This window comes from Malurus melanocephalus, unplaced genomic scaffold (assembly GCF_030028575.1).
Source record: "Malurus melanocephalus ecotype Western Australia unplaced genomic scaffold, MMel_1.1 scaffold_256, whole genome shotgun sequence".
Taxonomy (NCBI): Eukaryota; Metazoa; Chordata; class Aves; order Passeriformes; family Maluridae; genus Malurus; species Malurus melanocephalus.
Genome location: NW_026623488.1, coordinates 341,375 through 365,549, shown reverse-complemented (window position 1 = coordinate 365,549; position 24,175 = coordinate 341,375). Strand labels below are relative to the sequence as shown.

Below are 24,175 nucleotides of genomic sequence, written 5' to 3'. Positions count from 1 at the left end.
CCATCTTTTCTAGACGGACCACTAGGTGAGCTCTGAGAGTAGTATCAATTTGCCTTGATATGTCAGGTAAGATCTTTGAATTAATTTTTCCACAGATCCCAGTGGAAAGCTGTCACTCCTTTAGTTAACACACTCTCAGCACAATTCAGCACAAACTGCTTGAACCTTGTCCAGCAGCTAGTGCTGCCGTTCACAGTGACAAGACACCAACACTTAAATGGGATTTTGCTTTTCCTGGACTTGATTCCAAATCCATGTWTGCAGAATCTCCTTGTCTGCACTACCAATACTCTTTCCTGCCTCTCAGCTTGATTTGCATCCCACCAGACACGAGAGCATCAGTTGTACAAATGAAACCCACCTTCCCTTCCTCAACAAACACCCACAGCAGCACCCCAGAGAGTAACAAAAGCACAGACTCGTGTGCCTTTCCTAGGGAAACCATCCCTGCTTCCAGTCACCAGCAGGGACTTTCCTCATTGAGAACTGTATCTATTCCTCATTGAGAATTGTATCTATATAATGTCAGCATTGTTGACTGCTAACAACCTTGACTTCCAGGAATTTGTGGAGTCCTACCTTTGAACATGYGTTTTCTTCTCTACAGTAACCTGTACTTTAGCATTTAAATGCATGCTCTCTACAAAAATATTTAAAAGAACCACAGCATTGCCTGACTCTCTCTAACCAGACTGCTATTTTCTGTTGCAAGAAGCAGAGATCAGACCTTCTGAATTTCCCTTCTGTTTACTACTCCGGTAATTAGAAAGAGTTCTTATGGTCTCACCTCCATGACTAAGGATGTTAGATGTCTTCTCCTATGGAACCAACTTCCTATCCTTGATTATCTTAYTCTCTTTCTCAACATATTCAGTAGWTCAGAGACAAGTTCAATTTTTCTTGAAGACAAGGAGAACTTGAACAGAAAGCAGTGCTCCAAATGTGTGTTCATCACAGATTTTATTCAGTGGTTTATCATGCCATTCCACCAYGCTGTTTGATTATTTCCCTCCTAATAATTTCTGGTGTTTGTCATTGAAGTGCTTCCCACTGTGCCTCCAAGATGTTTTTTCCATTTGATTACAGCCAATTTAGAGAATATCCTCRTGTTCAGATGTGCCATCTGCAGTACTTTGTAATTATTCACACCAAATCCAACCTTCTATTTATCATCATCTGCCAGCTTAGAAATGTGAGAACTGTATTTCTTCACAGTTATCTGTAGGCTGGACTGCCTTCCACAACTGTTTATAACCCACAAATGCTAYCAGCTCATTAACAATTCCCTTCTCCACATCTCCTAGGAACACACTGCATAGCACTGCTCCCATTTTTAATTTCTGTGGGACACCTTAGAAATTTCAGTGACCATTCTCCTTCAAGAAAACAGACAATTTCTTCTTACTTTTGTTTCTTATGTTTTAACTGATGACTTTTTCCCCTTCTCAAATGCTAGCCTAGCTTCTTTCAGAACATTTGCCCTATCGATCCACAGTGTTCCCTTAATACTCGATTAACTCTTGGCTCTTGCTAAATGAGACTCCTGTTTCTGACTTGCTTAGAAAAAAAATGTTCCCATTTGTTTTGCCCATACTATGGCTTTAATGTAACTTCACCAGAATTTATATCCTCCTATATTTTCCTGCTTTGGAGTTCCCTCCTAAAGATTTTTTTTAAAAGAAATCTCTGATTTGAGTCTCTGTAGCTTGTTTAGCTCTTTTTCCAGGTGTGGAAGCAAAGCAACACCCTTTAAAAAACTGATTTAGGTTCAGTCTGAGATYCACTGCACATCTAAATGTGCTGCAAGATTCCATGACATCTTCAAGCATTTGAGTCCCCAGCTGCTCCTTTTACTTTCCTTTTTTTTGCTTCCTAATACTTACAATTTGCCCCTTTCAAGCTGAAAAAAAAATTGTGGTAGATTCTCTGCATGGCATTTATTTGGTAAATAAAATTTCTATTTTCTTCTTTGCTCCCTGGGAAAGAACTTGGATCACCACGTTTTCTGCTCATACACCATCCCCGAAATCTATGGCAATTGCAGTACAAAATCTTGCTACCAAAGACCCAAGAATATAATGTACATTAACAGTGAAGATATCTGTATCTAATAGTGCACCAAACTGAGAACAAAATAAAAACATAAAGCCTGMGCCTTAATACACACAGACTAAATGCACTACCACAGATCTTACCGAGAGCATAATCACATCAGAAAAGTAGCAGAGAAAAATCACCATTAGTTRTAAGAAAAAACTAATGTTGAGAGAATTATCGTTTACCATTTAGAAATAAAAAGTAGGGATGTTTTTCTGTAAGAAAATCAGGATAGAGAAATTAATCACATTTAAGCTATGAAGCACCAGCTTTACATTCTGTGAAGCATCTTAATTGAAAAAAAAAATCACTGTCTTATGTATGTCCTTTCTTATTTTCTATCATATGCTACCTCCCGTAAGTAAGCAAACATCCAYTTCCTCTCATCTGTATTTACATGACAAAGTATTACTGATAAAAATACACCAATTTACTAATTTCCCAGCAGAATTGCTTTTGTAAATCAAATAACTCCTTGAAGTGTGCAACTTGACCAAAGTTTAAAAGTTTGTGCCATTGACTTCAAAGGGCAGCACGTAGGCTTTTCTAGAGACAGTAGTTTTGGGAAGGTGTGTAGAAATACACACAATAAAAACCAAGCAGTTTCTTATCTTCTCGGAAGTAATCCTCCAAAGAATTTCTACAGAGTAACACTTAATTTGGTTTAAATTTGTTTGGGTCAGAATTGGAAGATGTAAATCTAGAAGTTCAGCTGGGGTACAACTATATCAGCTCCAGATCCTGTCTCATGGATCAAATAATAAAGTGGAAAACCAGAAAATCTAAATATAAATTATTTATATTTTTCTTAGCCAGTTTTGGGAAGAGGGACTCATTTGGAAATTGTTGCTTGAAATCAAAATTTTAAATCTGCCAAGTGTTTTAAGACTGTCCAGAATTCCTTAAATGTTGTTTAAATAGCTTTGTCCAAATTTTGTGGAGAAACTCCTGCATTCAGCTGTGAATAAACACCACCAAATTCTTGATCATTAGTACCACTATCTCAGAGCCATCTTTTAGCTTGCCCCCCCTGCTTTTTCTAAAATGATGTATTGGCTGGGATCCTAAATATTGCTYAGGAAACACGGTGATAGAAATGAGACCAATTTTACTCCAAAGGAAATTTTAGAGAAAATAGGGGAATTACATCAGGAAGTAATTTTGGTCAGCCCACACAGAGGCACTACACATCCTGTTCAGCAGAGTTTGTTATATTGCCAGTATATTATAACATTTTATCTGCTTTCTTCAGATTCACGTTGTGTATTTAACCCTACTGSTTTTGGCTCCTGCAGAGCTTAGGGGGCTGGAGTAGATAGCTAGGGCTTGGAAACAGGAAAGTACAAAATGCCAGCTAAGGAGGATGTGTAATCAACAGCCACCTCTCCTTAGAAAATAAAATTTTTACTTAAGGGAGATTGTGGTAGRGACTGAAATATTGGACAGAGGATATTTTATGGACAGACCGTGTCCTTTACAAACATTAACATATTCTTAATTTGAAAAAAACTGCTCATGGATAAGTTGGTCACAAGGACTTATTTCTATGTGCATTAAAAAAAAAATTGTCTTTTTTTTCCTGTTCTCTCACTTGCTTGGAAACAAATTTTAGCTATTATTTTAACAGTGTTCTGAAAGAAAGAAGATAAACAAGCTTGTGCCCTCTAAAATACAGAGAAATAACAGAACTGTAACAGAAATAATGGATAAACTAATGGGAAAGATTACTCTGGAGAGTTTTTTAAGGCTGACCTTTAACAATTGTTTTAGCGAAGCAGCATTTTATACATTTTTTAATCCACCCTTCTGTAACACAYTTCCAATGTCAGTTAGACTGGATCTACAGGGACCCAGAGACAAGCATCATTTTATTATGGTAATAAAAGACAAGAGGAATACATTCTTGTGAATTTGTTCCCTTTGAAAACTTTATGAAAAGAGAAAAATACTGTGTTTTTAAAGACAGCAAAGATTTCAAATATCCATTTTATATGCAAGGCTGAGTTTAACTGTCATGTGGACTTTCTATTTTCCCGAACGTTTAGCTACAAAATCATACAAAACCACATTTATCCTAACACACAACAGAATATGCCTAGCCTATACGAACATTTATTTCCTTCCATTTTTTAAAAAAGCTTCTCCCTATAAAATAGAAGTCACAYTTAGTTGTGAACTAATATACAGCTTAAACCCACCAGATTAATTTTTTTTAATTACCACTAGTGGTACCCTAGTTTAAACAGAATATTAAGCWGCTGCCTTCTTGCTGTACTCCCCAGTTCTGAGGCCACTTGCCTGAAATGAAAACCCATCACATGCCCCCAGCTTACCTGTTTTTGATGTCCTGAGGTGCAGCTCCTCCAGGTTACCTCCTCCCCAGCACTGCCGAAATGCCCTCGAGGGGTTAACCCAGCATAATCCCTTGCACTTGCAGTCAGGGCACTCTGCTCTGCCCACACTGTGCCCTTCCCTTTCCCATCATGGCAGGCAGCACACAAAATGGGCTACCATTCACCAGCTGCTCACCMTGCACCCATGGGTGACAAGTGCCCTTCAGGGACCCTCCACTCCTGGGCCTCTCACAGCCCACTTCATCATCGCCCCTCTCTTCTGCCTCATGAACAAGCCAAGAGTGCTCTGGCACTGGACAGGTTTCTGATCAATAAATTACTCTGCTTTACATGGTTCAAATTTAAGCTTTTATTTGGTTTTTAAATTAAAAAAATAAATTTCGTTATTAAATAGTGGAATGGGTCTAAACTAATGTTTACATATTAATTCACTTGCTTTAGGATACCACCGGAGAAATAATTGAAATATACCACCCGGACAAAACTTTCTGTCAGAAAGCTCAACAGTGGCGCAATTCAGTTTAAACAGGAAAAAAAGCCCCAAAAAGTCTTAATGTTTACAATGAACGTTTGAAGTAAACCTCTGGTTTAATGTCAACCATCCCTAGCCTCCATCACAAAGGCAGTCATTGTATTCAGAATACTATACCACAGTGCTAATGTCATCGGCTTCGTCTGGTTTCTTTTGCCTGCTTGGCAGGGATTTCAAGTACTCAAGGTGCCTCCTCGCATCCTCCTGGTTCTGTCGGACGTAATAAACCACGTAGGAGATCACCATGGTGAACCAGCCAAACATGGTGACCAGCATGGCGTAGTCCGTAGTCTTTTTCGGGAGGTTGCAGAGGTCGGCGTCGTTGGCAGCGTTGAGAAAGGGTCTCCCCGCGTGCTCGTCCAGCACRGAGGTCTTGCAGATGACGTTGTTGGCCGTCTCGTGGTTGGAGGCCATGCTGCGCARCACCTGCTGCAGCGTGCAGTCACAGTGCCAGGGGTTGTTGGCAATTCTGGCCCTGGCCTTTAGGTTGTTGAAGGCGTTTTTGTGCACGCTTTTAATCCGGTTGTCGGACAAATCCAGAGTCTGCAAGGTTTCTGCCACCCCTTTGAAGGCGTGTTCATCTATAAACTCAATTCCGTTTTTTGATAAATTGAGGACTCTCAGCTGGTGCAAGTCCTTAAAAATTTCGTTGGGGATCGATGTTATCTGATTGGAGTCCAAATAAAGTAAGACTGTTTCTGGAGGGAGATCTCTGGGTATTTCCTTGAGGTTTGCATTGCTACAGCTGACGTTCAGACCTCCGGAGTGGGAACAGAGGCAGCCTTTCGGGCACATACTGGCAGAATGAAAGCACAGTATCATGAGGACAAAACTTTGTAAGAGCAGACACATGGAGAGGGAGCGAGTTAGCCACAGGTCTACCAAATGCATGCTGGGCTGTCAGCATAATCACAYGACCATTTCTCATTCAGCCAGCAGGATGGGAAAAGGCTCGGCAAAGCTGAAACGAGGCCTCATTTTCCTCGGTGCAATTAGCGAAGACTGGTTCCTAACACGTGGGCTTCCTCATGGTCAATACGCTTCCCAGAAGCACGCCTACAGAGAAGAAGGAAGAAAGTTCTTTATACTGTAAACTCCACTCCTAACTTTATTTTCATAAAAAAAATAGAAATAAAAAGATGTTAAAGGGAAATGCCATACTAAATAAATGATCTATTATCTTAGGTAACTCCTATTAGCATTAATTTAGTGCATAAATCCCCAGGACATTTTTAAGAGGACAGACTACACTCACTACAAATTTCACAGGTTTGATCTTTCATACTTATTAGAGAAGGTACTGGTTTGCTTTTATCACAGATTCTTCTAAAAGAGCTATAAAATGAAATTGCATTTTCCCTTGCTGAAGTAGAAGATGCATTAATAGGAGCTAAGACTTGTATCTCCAGCAACAGCGGCAGGTTAAGTGAGGAACTTGCGGTGGTTAATGTGAACCTAYCTCAAAATAATTTATGCTATTTTTATGTTATTATGCTATTTTAAATCCAAATCAAAGGTACTTCAGCAAGGAAATATTTTTACTATATCAAGGAACAAAAATCAGGTAAAGCAAATGCTGCTRCAAGACACCTCAATCATCCACCATCCATCTCCTTGTTTGYCTTTCCCTCCTTCTCTTTTGCTTTAGAATGCTGGATTTCTTGTACTTCCCAGCATTTTGTGAGACCCACAGACACAATTTCTACTGGCAGGTTTTTTTTCCTAAATTTTATTTTCCTGTAACAAAGAGAAAAAATAGAACAACTGCCAAAAACTCACATACTCCACCCTCTAAAACAAATAAAACTCACAGAAACCTATATATGAGCCAAGCATTAAAATATCTTATTCACTGCATGTAATTTGCTACTAAGACATATGAAAAATACTATTTCTGCTTCTCCCCTCTCAAGCTGGCTTTAAAATAGCAAACATGCAGAAGCTTTTCCATTTTCTCCTTTCACTGGAATACAAATACAGAAGTCTGAAATGCTGACCTATATGGTTTCAAAGACAATTTCCCCCCACCCCGTCCCTATTATGGYAAGCTATGAATTTCTAACAACAACAGGTCCATTTGTTTTCATGTACATGCTCTCTGTCTTTGTARCAGCTCGGATATTTGTAGCCTTCAGGTTGTATTTACATATAAATGAATTATGTTTTTTTCCAAATCCACACTGTAGTCCACTGAACAAGAAAATCCCTGCACAGAGGATAAGTGTGATTTTACATGAAAAAGAAGAAATTGCATTGCAATCACTTTTTTGCTTGCAGAGCTGACATATCAACTGCAGTTGCTGACACATTGCAGTAATATGGATCAGATGTGTCAGGCATCATTTGAAACTCATAGCTCAAGTTCCATTTAACCCTTTTTGCTGAGGCTCAGTACATCAGTAACCCCACAGGAAAAGAAAAATAAAACCTGAACTAATCTTAAGAGCAGGTACATTACATGTGATTACTCCATGGCTTGGGAATGGCAAAAGCTCAGCACACTCTCACTGCAACTACTGCAGAGAGTACTGTATGGACACTAATCCTCAACTTACGTATTGTTCAAATCAGTGATTGCCCAAGAACCTAAACAGAAAGTTTACACTTGGATTCCATAAAACTTCTACTCTAAAATTAAAAGGAAATAAAATTCTTAGCAATGAGAAATTGTGACATTAACCCTGTGAGAAATTGTGACATTAACCCGGGAAATGTGAAACTATTTAGAAGGGAACTAAATGGGGCATTAAAAATTCCCTTTGAGGAGACAGCAGTGAGGTAGCATCTCCTGAGTCAACGAAATCGTTCATGACCTCTATGGAAGAAAGAGGATTTATGTGAAAGAATTCTGTTGCACTGGATGCATCTTTCCCATTTCTCCCTTTGGCTCTTTGGTCACTGCAGTGCCTGTTCTTCAGAACAGACACAAACCTGTTACTGAAGGAGATAAGCTCCAGAAACTGTTATTTTTCCCAGCCTGCCCAAAAGTGCTAAGTACTTGCTAAAATGTGCAGCCCATTYGGAGGCCAAGCTGGAGCTGGCAGCTGCTCCCCCTGGCACTCRGAGTGGGCAATCTGCTGCTCCCTCCAGCAGCCCTGGGTGTTGTGGCAGGACAGCCTGTCCCCTGGAAAACCTGCCACCTCTTTTCTTTCCCCTTCATGTCCATGTGTCTCACTGCTGTGTTGCTGCTGCACCAGAACAGCAGAGGAGTGGTCCAGCCCATCACCACAGAATGAGCATCCTCTCATCACCTAYTGCTTGCACACAGTGGCTTCCCACCACCAACACTGGAGCCCTGCTGCAGGAAAAGAGGGGGAAAAGAGCGAAGACCTGAAGTAGTCGCAGGTATTAATTTTATAGAAGCACAAAAATCATACTGTTCTCATCAGTTTGACAAATAAATATCAAATTTGCTTCATTACAGTCTAAAAAGCCCGTCAACCTGGAATTACAACGCAGACTCTGCTGAGTCCTCCACAGCACAGCTACACCAGTGAAGATCATGTCTCAAACAGGCCCCAAGAAACAAAGACAATGTGGAACATCCTCATCCCACTGAAGACAAATGAAACTATTTAATGTATTAATGTGTTTAGAGTGGAAGAAATAGAGTCATTACAGACTAAGCAGAATAGCGTTTAATGAAGCAATGCCTCTTCTAAAGGCCTAAGTAAGTAAATGAATATAGAGAGGAAAAAACTCCCAATATTTTAAGTTGTTAGATAGAGCAAATACAACTTTAAACCTGTAATTAACAACCCAGTCAACAAAACTTGTCTGAATAAGAACAAAGCTCAGCAAACTCCCAGTAAATTAACCAGAAGAAACCCAATGGGGCTGAGCATCAGTCAGGGTAAACGGAGCTTTGTTTGCTTCAGAATATCTGATCCAAGAGTTATCCAAGGTTTAGATTTCAACAATAAAGTTAGAGAAGGAACTTTATCTCTAGTGTCTGAAAGAGAAGAAAATGAGGTATCACACTTTTCTAATGCTAACAGGAAGATCTGTGGCTTCTTGAGCTATATCTAATTTCCTCTGCTTGGAACACAACAAATAAAGAAGGTGTCAAAGTTGGAACAAACACAAGAGAGAAATACCAGACAGAAACACCAATGACAACAGACAAATGGATGAAAGACACAGAATGAAAATAAATACATGAATTAATTATAAATCTGCAAATAAAGAAAAAAAATAAATTAAAAAGTTAACGAAGGCACACGGGAATGACAACAACACCAGGAGCACTGGTAGCAGCATGGTATAAAAAGACTTTTTTTGTACATTTCTAACATACAAGTACAAACATAGAATACCTAGCGCCAAATCAAATATTGCAGGGAAATAATACTACCGACAGAAGATTGCATAGAAGAGTTCWTTACAGTCTTGCAATTTAAACAGGCTTCCAAGGTTTCCTCTTCTCCAGCTCCCTCCCCCAAGACCACTCACTTAGCGCTAACATCCAACGATGTAGGAAAATGTACAAATCCTGCAATCCTCAGGGAAAGCACATTGCTTTTAAAACATAGTGAGATTTCTGCCGAGCTTCGGGTGTCAGGCATTTGCAAATGTTCACCTTTACTACAAATGAACAAGTGCAGAGAGGTGCAGAGACCGTACTGTAGCTCCTGAATGCAACACTACTAAATTATCTATTTGTTTAATAACTTCTCCYCACAAGAAACCAGTGATGTAAGGAAGCATTAAAGCCTCCAACTACCGACATGGAAAAAGGACCCACAGACTCAGCCAAGTGACAAAGAAAGTCCAGGACAAGACTGCAGYATTCATTTATACTGTTTTGTCTTCAGAGAAAGATCCAGGAGAATAGGGAATTCTATAACCATCACACGTAACAGCCTATAAATGACATAAACTGAGACTTTTTTTTGTTTAGGACAATACTAAAACAACACAAGATGCATAAAAAAGAATCAATTGTATATGTAAAGATGTCTGACTAGGGGAAGGGGTTTCTGCTGTGGTGTGGAGACTTTCAGAGTCCACATGGCAGCTTTGTTCATTACCCAAGTACTCACATATCCCCTGCCTCTGTAAAATGTGAGAATGGGACAGAATCCTTGCACTTGAGGGCCAGCCACTGCTCTCAGCRGACCCAAAAGCAGAGACTACAACCAACCTTAGGAGGTATTCTGCCTACAGTACTTTAAACACACCTGCACGCACAACCCTCTGTGCCCTCAGGTGAAATCATGGAGACACTTGTTGATGACACTTTCCCATAAATTTCTATCTTTCAGATGGGAAAGAGGGAACTCCCTACTTATTCATAAGATAATTATTAATAATCAGATTTATTCATCAGAGAGAGAGAGAGCCCTCTCCACACATTGTGTATCCATATTTTAGTAGGGTCTTTCAAAGATAACCTTGTAACACTACAAACAAGATAACCTTCTAGCACTACAAACAAGATACCTTCTAGCACTACTACCTGTGACAATCAAATATCGTTGTTCAAATTGCTCGAAAATGACACTTTTACTTGGAATTTCACCTGAATTCTCCGTGTCAGGTGAATTCCCAAACATTTCTGTTGAGGAAAAATCAAGGCCATCACCCTTCTCCTGATAGCTATTCATCAAGCAAGATCTCGCACGATAAAGACAAAACCTTGATCCAATTTTTAAATATAAATTTCTTCATGGGAAGATTTGTGTTGTAAATCCCAGAATGAGGGCCACAGATCAAGTCTGCAGAACAGGGTCACACAAGTATGTAAGAGCCAACATAAGAGGCCCCAGATTCACACACAGCACCCTCACTTGTTTTACCTTCTTGTCAAACACTGATGGGAAGATTAAGCAGCAGCTCTCTGCTGTCAGTGCCACACTGGCCTTCACCAGATCACAGRCTGTAAGGACTCCTCAGTGACAAGAGACACGGGAGACTTTAATTTTTGTTGCTGTAATTCACAAACAAGCAAAAATGGGAAAATGGAGAAAGATCTCATCCTAAAAGCATCTCCATTCCATAAGCTGACAAGCACAGGCACTGTGCAGAACACACCCTCACAGCAGCAACAACTGGATAAATACTGCGGATACTTTGGAATGTGTTCTTTTGCTCTTTCTTTGGGATGCAGTGTGGGATGCTGAGGAAAATACCACAGAAAGGTGCTATGGCATCAAGCTGCAGCTAAAGCATGGTCATGGAAGTGAGGGCACAGCTGGCAGCCACCTGTAGAGTTTTATGTGGCTTCTAGGGTCAGGAACTCTGGCTACAAAGGGTTTTCACTGCTGATCTCTTACGCCAAGGAATACTTCTCATGCACAATCACTTGTGCAGTCTCATAAGCTAAAATATGCTTTCACTGGAATCTGAGCAACTACACCGTCCTCCTGCATGTGCACAAAGTGCTGCAGAGCACACATGTCTCTCTGTGAAGGAAATGCAGTGATAGCAACTTCGTTTTCCCTATCAATAATGTAAGGTACAGGAATAATGTCTCCTCTTCAAAGCCAGATTCACTGATGAAAAAGATTGCATCTATTACTMCAGCAATGTCAAAGGGGTCACAGCTAACTACTGATGCTTGGCAACTGCACACGCAGTTTGTACTTAAGGTTACTGAAGGCTCCATGATTAGTAAGGAATTTCCTGTTACAGACAAGATGGGAACAGGCAAAAGAAAGAAAGCAACAGATCAACCACAGGGGGTGAGCTGTTGGCTGCATCATGACTGTACTCAATCTGTCTGGTCTGTCACTTTTCAACCACCAGAAAAATTGGAAAAAATGATGTACAATTCAGCTTCCCAAAAATGTGGATCATAGGGACTGATGTACAATTCACYTGCCTAGGCTTACCATGCTTCTGAGGATGTACAGCTGGAAAACTTCAGTGACCTTGCTAACTTTAGGCACAGAGAAGCTCTCAGTTGAATATGGATCCCCAATGGCACCGCAGAGCTCCACACCCCTTGGGATCACAGAGTCCACAGAAAACATCCCTTTTTGTCTCAATTTCCTCAGTATATATCAAAGGCATCCCTGAAACAACTGCTGGCCCTCCACATCAGAGAAGCACTACAAACATCAGRATGCCTCCCATTCCCCTCCCCTACAGCCCATACAACTCATACATGAACCTGCAGACAGTTCCTATTACTGTGGGTACTGTGGGCACCTCTACTGCCTTCAAAAGAAGTTCTCATTGCCCAGTAAGCCCTCAAGAGGTCTCTTAAAAAGCAGCTCAACTTTTCAAGCCTGGTTTAAGTAAAGTCCTACCCTTCAACTTTCTTGCGTGCCAGCATTGGAATTTTGATACAGAATTAGAAAAGTCTAGGAAATAAGATTCCTACAGGGCTCTTTTCTGTAAAGTGCACTTTTAAAGCAAAYGTGCACTCTGAATAAGTATTAAAATTTTATAACTAAAAATCCATTAAATGGAACACTGTAAAAAGATCATTATTTTAACGGACTTCCAGGAAATTACTGAGATGTTTTATAGTTTTGAGGGACCTAGCATTATAACATTTTTCCCTCCTTTAAGACATTCACTCTGTTGGTTTATAGAAAAGATGCTCATTGATAAATCTAGTTTTATATTTTGTATTAAAACAGGTCTTAACTTTGCCCTATTGAATATTTTTGGGTTACATGAGCAAATTAACCAATGAAACAGGAAATACTCCCCTTTCTAAYACATTGCTTCCCATGAGTTCTGCTTCCTGGAATGCTATTCTTCTTGTTACAAAACACACACACACACAGACGCCCCTACCTTGCTATCCACCTCCACAGAGTTCTATTTTATGACTTTGTACTCCTCTTTTTTTTTCCCTGTTGTCATAAAAAGCCACATACTACCTTATCTCTAAAAATATTACCTTGCAATTAGTATTGACACGACAGCCATACAGTAGAGATTATAGGCTAAAATTAACTGGGGATTATCCAACCTGAAAAGTTCAGTTTGCTAGAGGATAGGACAATTTTACCTGAACCCAAAGAAAGAGATTTGCCACCAATACTCCCAAACAATTGCTAAAAGCATACTCAGGAAAAGTTAAAACAGAGAAGATATCTAGGGAAAGAGCTGTTTATATCCATCCTACCCTTAATAAAGCTTACATTACTGGTAAACACAGACCTCCCAGCAAGCTACACCCTGGGCTGTCCTGAGCACCTGTGTGCCATGTCTGAGAGCAGCTGAGCCTCTGGATGCCAGCAGAGTCTGCACMCATTGGGGAAACACCTCCATGAAATCCTGCCTGGCTCCACCAACTTCTGCTGGCTGAATCAGCCCAAATTTTTCTAAAAACGCAACAAGACTGATGTAAAAATAAGAAGTTATGGGCCTTTTCCATTTCCATGTAGACATGATAAAACTACACCATGGCAATGTGACTGAGCAGGTACTGAGCTGCAAAGTGATGACACTTGTGAGCTGGAGCTGGGCTGGAGCAGCAGGACCCAAAGGGGAATGCAGCAGCCACTTCTGACCTCTGTGCCGTCTGTGCACCACAGAACAACGCATTTCATGGGTACCAAGTGAATTCCTTCAAACAAACAATACAATCCTTTAAAACAATACCACTTGTGTACTGCCAGCACACCTCRGCCAAGAACAATCTCACTAGCTGCACAGATGGACTCCCAGTCAGGCAACTCAACCTTCTCCATGGCTCCAGGATAAGATGAGGAAATTCCATTTAGCAGATGAAACAAGAATCAGGTTTGGAGTCCCAGGACAACCTGTGTCTTTCACGCATCTCTCCCTGTCACCCCCCAAATGTGGGAGCCTGGCTGCGTCACAGCTCAGCCACCTTGAAGGCAGGCAGTTTAGATGCTATGAAGCACCAAACCAGAGAGGTGCCATGAGCTGCTTGGAAGGTGCCAGGTGATTTGAATTCCCAGATGAAAGTCTCCAGCAGTGTACATTTTCAGGATTTCAGAATATGGCAGGATGAAAAATCCTAAAGCAGTAAAAAGAGAAATTAATAGAAGCCAATGGSAAATGAGGTGGGGAAAAAGGGGTGCAAAAGATCACTGATTCTATGAATAATTGAAATGTCATGATTAATCAGTGTGAGCCTGAACTTAAACTACATAATGGATTCATTATCTAATGAAATACCAAATGTACTCAAACTATAATATCCTCCCCTAGGACAGGACTCAGAATGCCAGTCGACATTTTGTTCCCGAAAACACTCCCAGTATAGGCATCTATATATAACTGCTCATGGCAAACCACTTCAGTTGTAGAAGCAAAGTGTGTAGGTAAAGGTTTATAGATCCTGAGCTGTGAATGCCCTCCCTTAACTGTCACAGAGTAATAAAATGGTTGAGGAGAGCCAAATGAACATTTTAAGCTATAATTACTTTCTGATTGTGAGATCACTGAATGTATCATTCCTTATTATAGATTAACATCTTAATTATACTGTGTGGGCAAATGAATCAGCACTTTAAGACTGATGGGTTGGGTTCATGTTAAAAAAATGTATTTGACGTTTTTCCCTTCTCATGTCAAGTCAGGAATTATTTCATAACTCTCAGCTGATAAATAATAGTGTGAAGCTTAGTAGATATAATAACAGATTGATGACAGAAAAATATTACCAATCATCTCCTAACATTCCTATAATGCTTTGCTCTTGGAAATCTTTTGTGGCATCACGTTTCTTGGAATGAAATTTGGAAACTTGCTGGAAATTAAAGAAACAGACATTGGGGATACTCTTAGACCTCGTTCTTTCAAGCCTTCACAAAGGCTGAATCACCTGCTTTTTAGAAGGTATTCAATGCTTTTCTCAGTCATCTCCTGAATCCTCTTCATCCGAAGCAGACTACAGAAGGCTCCTGTCCCTTCCCTGAGCAATACACCCTGATGGGAAATACGAACAGCATTTTGTACACACATCTATGCCRCTTSAAAAAGCAAAGAAAATGATACAYACASTCAGAYTGCATATGTGGTGGCAACATAAAGCAAGTCAAAAATGAAAGGCGTAAGATATAAGGTACATCACAATCTTTAACATAATTTATCACTCTGTTTGGAAGAAATWGTCTTGACAACCTATAGAAGAAATGAACAAAAGCTCAAGAGATGCCAGCTACTGCTCAGCAAACATATCTGGCAAAAAGATTTTTTTACCACTGTATAAGAACATGAAGAACCACATTACAGATGCTAAAGGAAAATGCTCCAACACACACAGATCACTATTTGTGTAGAATTCTCCAAAGCTGCATCATCTGTTTCTAGATTATTAGTATACATTAGAGTAAAAAATATTTTTAAGAGTTTGGGATTATATTCYACCAAGTCTCAGTCACATTTTCTGAGAAAACATCAACAACCATTCTGTTTGGCAAGAAAATCCTTTCCAGCTGCAGCTGAGTCAATCCTCCATATGATCTATACTAGAAAAAAAATATACTCTGAAAGTATAAAAATAACCTGAAGTGGAAATTGTTTGTCTTCCTTGGGTGAAGAGATCCAGACTAAAGTCTGCTCTTACATCTGGTTATAAAGAGAATACCTAGGAGCCTTTCATAAATAAGCAATGCAGTAGGTTTTCAAGAAATCTGATACAACCCAATGGAAAGTGTTTTCATCAAATGCCAACTTCACAGTATTTACCAATTTATTTTTCTCCTGTATTATAAATAACATGATCAAAGTGAAACAGACAAGTGCCCAGTTGGAGCCATACTCTTTCCAGTAGCTAATGATRGATGCTCCTTCAACTTAATTCAGCAGAATCTATCAGTTCAGAGAAGATGTCGTCTTTATCTCAAGATAATTACACTGATTACCCCAATGATTACCAGCATAATCAGTGGCAAGTCTTGCAATTTCATCTTGATAACTGCATCTGGTGACTGCAGATGGTGTCCTTGCCCAGTTGAAAATCTCATTCTATTTTTGCAAAGTGTAAATCTAACCCCTGGTAACAAACCTGTGTTACCAGAAACTGGTAGGCCTTTAAGGAACCACCTTGCAAAGATTCAGACCACCTACAGACCTTTCTTCCACTTTTAAGGGTGTTTTTTCGGTTCTGTGTACTATGATCTTTAGGCTCATCTGAGGTTCATCCAAATGCTTCTGCAACTTGGTCCAGGCAGAGAGAAGTCGTAATTAGGCTGGGGAGGCTGTGATGRTAATAAAGTCAGCAAAGCAGAAATAAGTGTGCAAACTTGAAGGGACCACTGAAGGGACATGGGCACCAGGGGGTCCTGAAACAGAGGTGCTGCAGACTCCCAGGTAACACAGCGAGAAGGAAAATGAAGCAGAGCATGACTGGAATCTCCTTTTTCCAGCTGACCCTGTGTCACAGGGCAGGTTCTCAGGAACTGCGATGGGTCACCATGGATTAAACCATTTCTTGGGTTAGATGGCTCAACAGGAAATACAGAYGTGAGCAGAGGAGTGCTGCAGGGACAGCTCAGCTCCCAATATCACAAACTCTTACTTTTAACTCGGACTGGATTACCCTGTTGTGTCAAATCCCAGGAAACCAAGGCTCTTCCTCTCCATGCACAACTGCCCAGTGACAGGAATATAAAGCAATAATCCATGGCATAAGGAATTTTCAAGAAAAGAAGCCAATAGAAGCTACTACTAAAATGAAGCAACCCAAATATGAATAATACACAAGATGAGACTAGAAAGAAAAACAACATACTTTCAGAGCAATTACTCTGAAAAAATCTTAAAGGGGAGAAAAAAACCCACAAGATAAATTAGCAAAAAGGGGCAGCAATTAAAATGAGTGTCTCAGCAGTTATTCATTCAGCTCCTTGTGCTTTGAAATATGTTAGCTGTATAACAGGACCTTAAAGAAGCATGCAGGAGTAACTCATTTAGAAAAATAATAAAAAAAAAGTGTACCAGTATATAAAAGAAACCAATCAAGTTTGAAACTTCCAATTAAAAGCTGTAAACTTAAAAGTGAATGCCCAACACCACAAAACCACAAGCTTCTACTAATGAAATTAAAATTGTGACTTATCAACACAATTCAGAAAATAGCAAAAGAGAGAGCAAGTATGGAATAATTATGAAATCAATAAGCAATTAAACAACTTTAAAAGACGTTAAAGTGACCTTCCAGAATCAAGTGACACACKGAGTTAACTATAAGCCATTTGAGCTTGCTAAAGAAACTAGCTGATGAGTGATGCTGGTTTTGGTGTGTCAATGGTTATTACACCTGCACACTGCCATTTGCACAGCTCAGAGAGCCAACACCACACACAGCACACTTCCCATTCCTTCACCATGCACTTCCCAATCCTGCACCAATGGTGTCAAGAAAAGGTACCACGAATGACTACTGTATCAAACCGCCCACCACTAAAACCACAGCCCCACTTTTTAATATTTTAATCCATAAGCAGCTTCAAATAACTGTAATTTCTTTTTCATCAGCTTGCCAGAGAAACTTACCTCTTTTTTTTTTCCTGCGCTAGTAATAGATTTTCTTTCTATATTTAGATGTCATTATAACTCTAAAATCTCAACATGTGGTATTCTGGAGTAGTCAGACACAGGGCTTTTGTACTTCCATGAAAGCAAGATTACCAGATTCCCATCAGGACCTGCTTTTAGCTCTGCTGGCTKCTACTGCCATTGGAAGCTGAGGAAAAGAGTAGCCCAAGTGCAACTTCTGTAGGTCTGCTTCAGGTGAGGATCTCCCAAGCAAGTGAAATCCAGCAGTGAAAGCTTCAATGCCATCTTGTGCTGGCAGMACTTCCCTAATTAAGAATTTAAGGCCAGATGGAGCCATTAGATCATCTAATCTGACCCCCTGCCTACCATATGACGTGTCGTTTTACCAGTAAACCTTATATTGGGCCCAAAAATTTAGGTCAGACTGAAGCATGTCTGAACTGAGAAGACTTCTGTGTTCCCAGGACAGGACCTTGTGCTCACTGTTCTTGTGCCATCACGTATCAACATTACAAAAGTTAAACCACTCCAGCAGACATATCTGCTCCCCCAGAATCTAGACACCAAGCAAGAGTGCCTGTTTTCAAAAGAAAGGCTACACKGAAAGATAATGTTCCACTGTTTATCATAAACAGTTGCATGTTACCACCTTCTCCAAATGAAACTTAGACAAACTGGCTATTTTTTAATCTGCTGGTGAATTACATCAGGCCCTTAGCTGCCATTAAAGAACTTTGCAAATTACATGTGTTACATCTAAGCAACAATCAGCACGTTTTCATTTTGAAGTAAGTGCTCTGGAGCATCCCCAAGGCTTCCCAGAGAGCCAGGTAATTTTTTGTTTCTTTTTTAACCATGTAGTAGTTTTCCAAAGTCATAAAAAGCTTGCTGAGCAAGTCTCTCTTCTGAGAACATACAATGATAGCAAGTCATTATTACAGCTTGAGGTTGCAAGCTGTAATCCTTTAAGGATTCTCTGACCCTTATTCTGCAAAAATCTTTAGCCTGTTTGCACCTCCTCAGCTTGGTCAGAAAGCCTTCAGAGTTTTGGGGGCTGAAATAAAAATTGTTTATCACCAACTGCTAAATAAAAGGATAAGCTCTAAACAAAAAACACAGTCTGCATTTCTCAGTGGCAATAAACACCAGTCTTTATCAGACATGGAATCTAGCTGTGCAAAAAAAACCAAAAACAAGGCACAGCTGCTCGATACTGAGTGCATGAAGATTTTCCAGTCAGTCAGTCAAGTTTCCTGAGGAGAAAAGGAAGGAAGAGCCAAARCAAAGTGTTGCAATGGCTAACTCCAAGAGCAGAACGAACTCTTGAGGTCACATTTGTTCCAAGGGAAAAGAGGTCTTTATCAGCAGCACTAAAGCACAACAGGAAGAGACCGAAACTTGGTTCAATAAAACCCTTATTTTAAAGACAAGAATACATCAGCTCCTTCTGTGTCCCCTCTGAGGTTATCCAGCCAAGTTGACTTTGGCAGACCTAGCTGATACAAAAAGCAGGAGTTGTGAAGGGAAAAAAAAAAATCTTGATTAGCTGGGCAATGATCCAATAAGCAAGACACTCGAGGCTGCAAGTTCACAGCTGAAGAAGCTCAGGTAGAAATAATTTATAGYAAATTAAGTTAGGTCATGATAATGAAATTTAAAGACATGTGGGACATGATTTATTTTACTAAGGCTTGTTGAAGAGTGAAACCCAAGCAGAACTAACAGGAAGGCTAATTTAACTCTGGTTACAGTTGGTACTGGCACTGAGATAAACTTAACTTGACATACTTGGAATGGGAAAGAGAATATAAGAATAGGATTTTTAAAAAAAACTTTTTAACACCATTTTTTCCACATTGCAGGAGAAAGCAGGGCAAATTCAGTCCTGTGAATCACTGCTGCTTGTTTCCCAATTTTAAAACATCCTGGCACACAGCCCTGAGTGGCAAATGCAGTGGAAACAGCTGATRGAAAGGGCTGGAAAAGGATGGATAACAACATTCACACTGCAAAGCCCCTGCCATTGAGGAACAGGGGGGAGGATGGGAAAACCTGATGGGAAAAGGTCTCGTGCAGGTGAGTGCAGTGTCTTTGCAGGTCACTGGAAAGCAGCAGCAGTGGCAKGGGGGATGCTGTCATCGCTGAGGGCTCTGCAGGTTACCTCAACAGGTTATCCGGCGGCAGCCKGGGCTTTGGCCTCGTTCAGCAACAGATGAGGTGCCACTATGTCCTCAAGTGTCCCTCCTGCCACCCACGCCTCTCACGCTGTGAMAAACGCCAGGTGAAGGGGAAAAAAGAGTCACTGTAATGGATGAATGCAGCAGTTTGCAGGAGGGGGGAGGGAGAGAGTAATGAAAAACTGTTAATATTAAAGTAATAACGCTTGTGGCCATTTTTCAGTCTGAAATGCACAACACCATAAAACAATGCTTAAAGGCACTCGTTTCTGTTCCAAACCACCTGCACGCTAAGGCACCCTGCTATTAGCACATAAGTTGTTTACTACCAGTCTTATTTCAGTCAGACTCCAGGAGAGCCATAAAGCTGAATTTTTTCACTSAGTGCAAGAGGCCAAGTGGCCTCAGGCTTCCCTTGGTGTGCCAAGCCCCAGTGTGTCACCTGCGATCCCTGCCCAGTCACTAACCCACTCATTTCTAGTAAAAGGTATAAAAGTCAAACCAAAGCAGAGGGAATCTGTGCCTGGCACATGACACACACACACCCTCCTTCTTCCCTGCTTCTCCTGAAGCAACAGCTASCCTCAGTGAGGTGTGTTAAGCATAACTATGATGGTGGCTTTATCTGCCACTAAGAGTCCCTTTGTGTGACACTTTGCCAAAATGGTCTGGGCACTGGTAGGTAAATCAAGACTTCTATTTCCCTTCTTGAAAAAAATTCTTTTAAAGAAAAAGTAATGGAGAAATAATGAAATATAATGGCAAAGTAAATAAGCAATGGATGTGCTTTTGAAATTAAGACATTTTTATCTGTTTATTTGCCACCTAGCTCTTTTTTGTTTGTATCGTTGTTTTGCCACAAATAAAAGCATATGAATTCAAAGGAACTCAATTTTTTTCCTCTGTCAGAAGCAAACATTWGGATTTAGAGACTCTTTACAGAGATGGCCCAGCTACAAAGAAAGTCTTTGTCTCACTGGGAGGACTACTGATTTGAGGACAAAAAGACAAAGGCTAGACGAGTAGTGGTACCTACAGGAAAGTTTAAGGCTGACAGATGACCCTGGAATTGCAGGATGAGCAAAGAAGAAAAAGAACCAGAAGTTGCTCTGAGCACTCCCCATGAAGGGAGGAAGCCAGATGTGGGAGTTTCACATGAGAGACCTCATCAGCTCACAAGCTGAAGGGTGAACTCCTTGCAACGGGGAGCCCAGTGAAACTGCCAAGCCTGAAGAAGCTCTGTAAATTATACCATCTTTCTGGGAGCCACATGACATGAAACAGCCCACCAGCAGCAGCGTCAACATCCTATGGACTAACACAGTAGAAAGACATGCAGTGGTATGGAGAACAAACCATAGTCTTTACACATCTTTGATCTCCACAGCAAGAGAGCCAATAATGAAAAGCGCCTTGTTAACTGCCCTCCTTTTTTCAAAGGACTTTTACCCCTTTCGCATTCAATTCCCACATCCAAATACAAATCAAGAGTCCAGACACCCCAACAAGTCCAAGTGGCCACTGTTGCCAAGTCCCAAGCTACATACTACAAAGAACAGCAAAACAAAGAATAAACCAAACTGTCTTACTTGCAAGCAGCATTTTTGCATCTTTTTCCTCATGCTTCCCATCATGGGAAACATGATCTTACTCGTTCTCTTTCCTGAGTTGCCATAGATGCAGTGCCACAGCACAACACGCAGCCATATTCACAAGCTGGTTCATATTTCAGCATTCCTGCACTCCCGAATGCCTCCCTTCAGGATTTCAGCCAGGCAAAGGTATCCTCCAGTCCCACCCTGTCCTTCCTTACTGGGCAGTGAGGATAACAGRCTGGCTCAAACACAACAAAAGAGATCGAACTTCTGAAATGAGGTGGCGCCATACATGCCTTCAGTGCCACTTGTTCTGGGAACAAGGACAGTTTGCATGCACCCCCAAAAGGATGCTTTCTGAAAATGACAAATTTTCCATCTCTTCCAGCTGCAAGGAGAGCCCGTCCCTGCAATCCTGAATTTAAAACCTTTGCTAACATGAGGAGCAGCCCAGGGTTAAACCTCGGTCCACATGGTGCTGTTGACCCATTTTCAAGCTTATCTATGATAAATGAGCAGCAGTAGGGTCCTCACAATGGCAACAGCCACATGTAGCTGCTCCATCGGGGCCCCCATGTGCTCAGAAGTGTCCCCAGAAAATGAAAGGGAGACACAGCATCTGCCAGGAGCCACGGTAAGGCTGCACTATGGCAAGCCAGGAGACAGCAGGCTGGCAAGCCCATTGCGACTGTGATGGGTCTGCTTTCCTCTTCATTATGATACACAACCTCTCCTTTCTCTTTCCACCAAAATTGCWGTCATTTTGCAAATAACCACTTTAGAACTGTTCAAAGTTGCACACTGCAATGTACTTTGGCAAAGACCTCTGCAAACAGGGAGGAATRGGCAAGTAACCATCAACCCAGGAGTTGTCTTACAAGCTCATTTACAATATTAACCCACCACATCATCATTTCATATTACAAAGTTACTTTCATGGCTGTACAAAAAGCTCCATTAAGAATGAATGATGAGTTCTCCATCAGTGACTTTAACATCTGCTTTAGTAAGGCAATCATTTATTAATAACAAAATAAATAACTAGGCTTCTCTTAGAATCAATTTTAATAGCAAAATTAGAGAAAAAAAGACTTGATTTATAACATGTTAGCAAGCATTTTATTTAAAGTTATCAAAGTATTTCCCAAGCAAAATGCTACATCCTACTTTTACTCATTAAAGTAGGACATGGCTCAAAGTCTGATGAAGAGGAAAAAAATTATTTTATATTTTTCCCTATAGAGTGGCATTCTTTCAGTTAAGTAGTTTCTTATTTCTGGATTTTTCATAGCATTTGTATCAATACTGCTACTAAAAATGTAATGGATATTTTAGTGTTACTTGAACATAACATTATTTTTGCATTCTACAATTAATTTCATGTAATCTGAATTTTTGAAAACTTAAAAAAAAATTAAAGCATCCGAAAACATTATACAATATGAAAAAATTCAGTAGAAATACAAAATTTAAGCAATGTGGGCATTTTTCTGCACACACACTGTAATTCTGACTTCACCAGATGTGATCATAACAGCCAATATGCTGAGGAAGATAAACAACCTCTTTTGTGTAACAGTGCCAGCAGAAAGCAGCTCAAAAGTTGGTACAGCTACTCTTGGGAGTAATTACTGCAAYGCTTGCAGCCTCCCACTAATTTTGAGGCAGTTCCACAGTTCCCATGCAGAGCCATCCTCACTTCCATGCAGGATGAGGAGCAACCCTGGTAGACTTCCACATGATGCAAGGCTGAGTCTTAAATTAAAAAAAGTTACTATGAACTTCAATCTGGTGGAGTCGTGCTGGAAAAGCAGACAAACACTGCTGAAGAGGGGCAGCTCCTCAGCTCTCACCCCACTCAGTGAGGATGTCCAATGTTTCTTTGGAGGGCAGGGTTGACCTACCCATGTTCCCCGTCTGTGGCACATGCTCAGCAGGAAAGGGATGATCTGTGCTTTGCACCCCTATTAGCCTGGACTTGGAGCTCAGAAGAAGCCAGGAGCCAGAATCCTGCTTCCCGCTGATGRCTCCACCCAAGAAGCAGCAGTTTCTGGTCCTGCTGAGCTCGGGAGCTGTCAGGTTCCCGCTGAGCTGGAAATAAAAGCTTCGCTTTTTTTCCCTCCTTCTTTTTCCCCGTTTGACAAGTGCACATAAACACTTGTAGATTGGGACTGTTACASCCCTGCAAGCTTAAAACAACCTTGCTCAGGCACGGACGACAGCTCTCGATGGCAACATGAATGTGACTGCAGACTAATTCACCTTGTTGTTCTGACACATGAAAACCACCTCTGAAATCGCTGCATTGTCTGTAGACACCCGCCTTACACATCTCTGCACAGTCAGCACTCTGCCAAGCCAACAAAGAAGTACACAGAAAAAACTCACACTTTTTTTGGTCAATTCATACTGCTTTGTGCAGAATTCTTCTTCTTCTTTAGTAATCATGGAAAGACATTAACAGCTTAATTTGAATACAGGTCTATCAACAAACCCTGACTTTTTTTAATACATATACTCTGCACAGAACTGGTTTGTGTCTAAAGCAATTAAACATATCTCTGATATCTGGAAAGGCTACTATCTGGAAAGACTACGATCAGGAAAAAGGCCATTAATTTCTAAACTACTGATTCCTTCAATATTCTATGCTCAGAAATCCCAAGCTCCTGCAATCAGTGAGAAAATCTGGAGCSATAAAGCCTTCTTGTCAGCAGAGGAGGATCCAGTTAAGGGACATTTAACCACATTAGACATACACAAGCCCATGGATCCAGAGGGGATGCATCCATGAGCGCTGACGAAGCTGGCTGAAGTTAACAGGAGGCTGCTCTAAACTATCTTTCAGAGRTCATAGAGATCAGAGGAATTTCTTGAGGACTGCATGACAGCCAGTCCTATTTTCAATTAAGAGGATCCCATAAACTACAGGCAGGTCAGTTTCACCTCCAATCCCAGGGAGGTGATGAGCAAATCAATCTGGGAACA

At 40.7% G+C, this 24,175-nt stretch overlaps 1 protein-coding gene across 1 annotated transcript in view; it reads right to left on the bottom strand.

Moving 5' to 3' along the window:
- Positions 1–4,725: 4,725 nt before the first annotated feature.
- Positions 4,726–24,175, bottom strand: part of LRRC3B (leucine rich repeat containing 3B) — a 44,510-nt gene continuing 25,060 nt past the window's right edge. Inside the window, exon 2 of the mRNA XM_057375713.1 lies at positions 4,726–6,039. Coding sequence (XP_057231696.1) covers positions 5,095–5,874 — 780 coding nt within the window. The 5' untranslated portion in view covers positions 5,875–6,039 and the 3' untranslated portion in view covers positions 4,726–5,094. The remainder of the gene's footprint in view (positions 6,040–24,175) is intronic.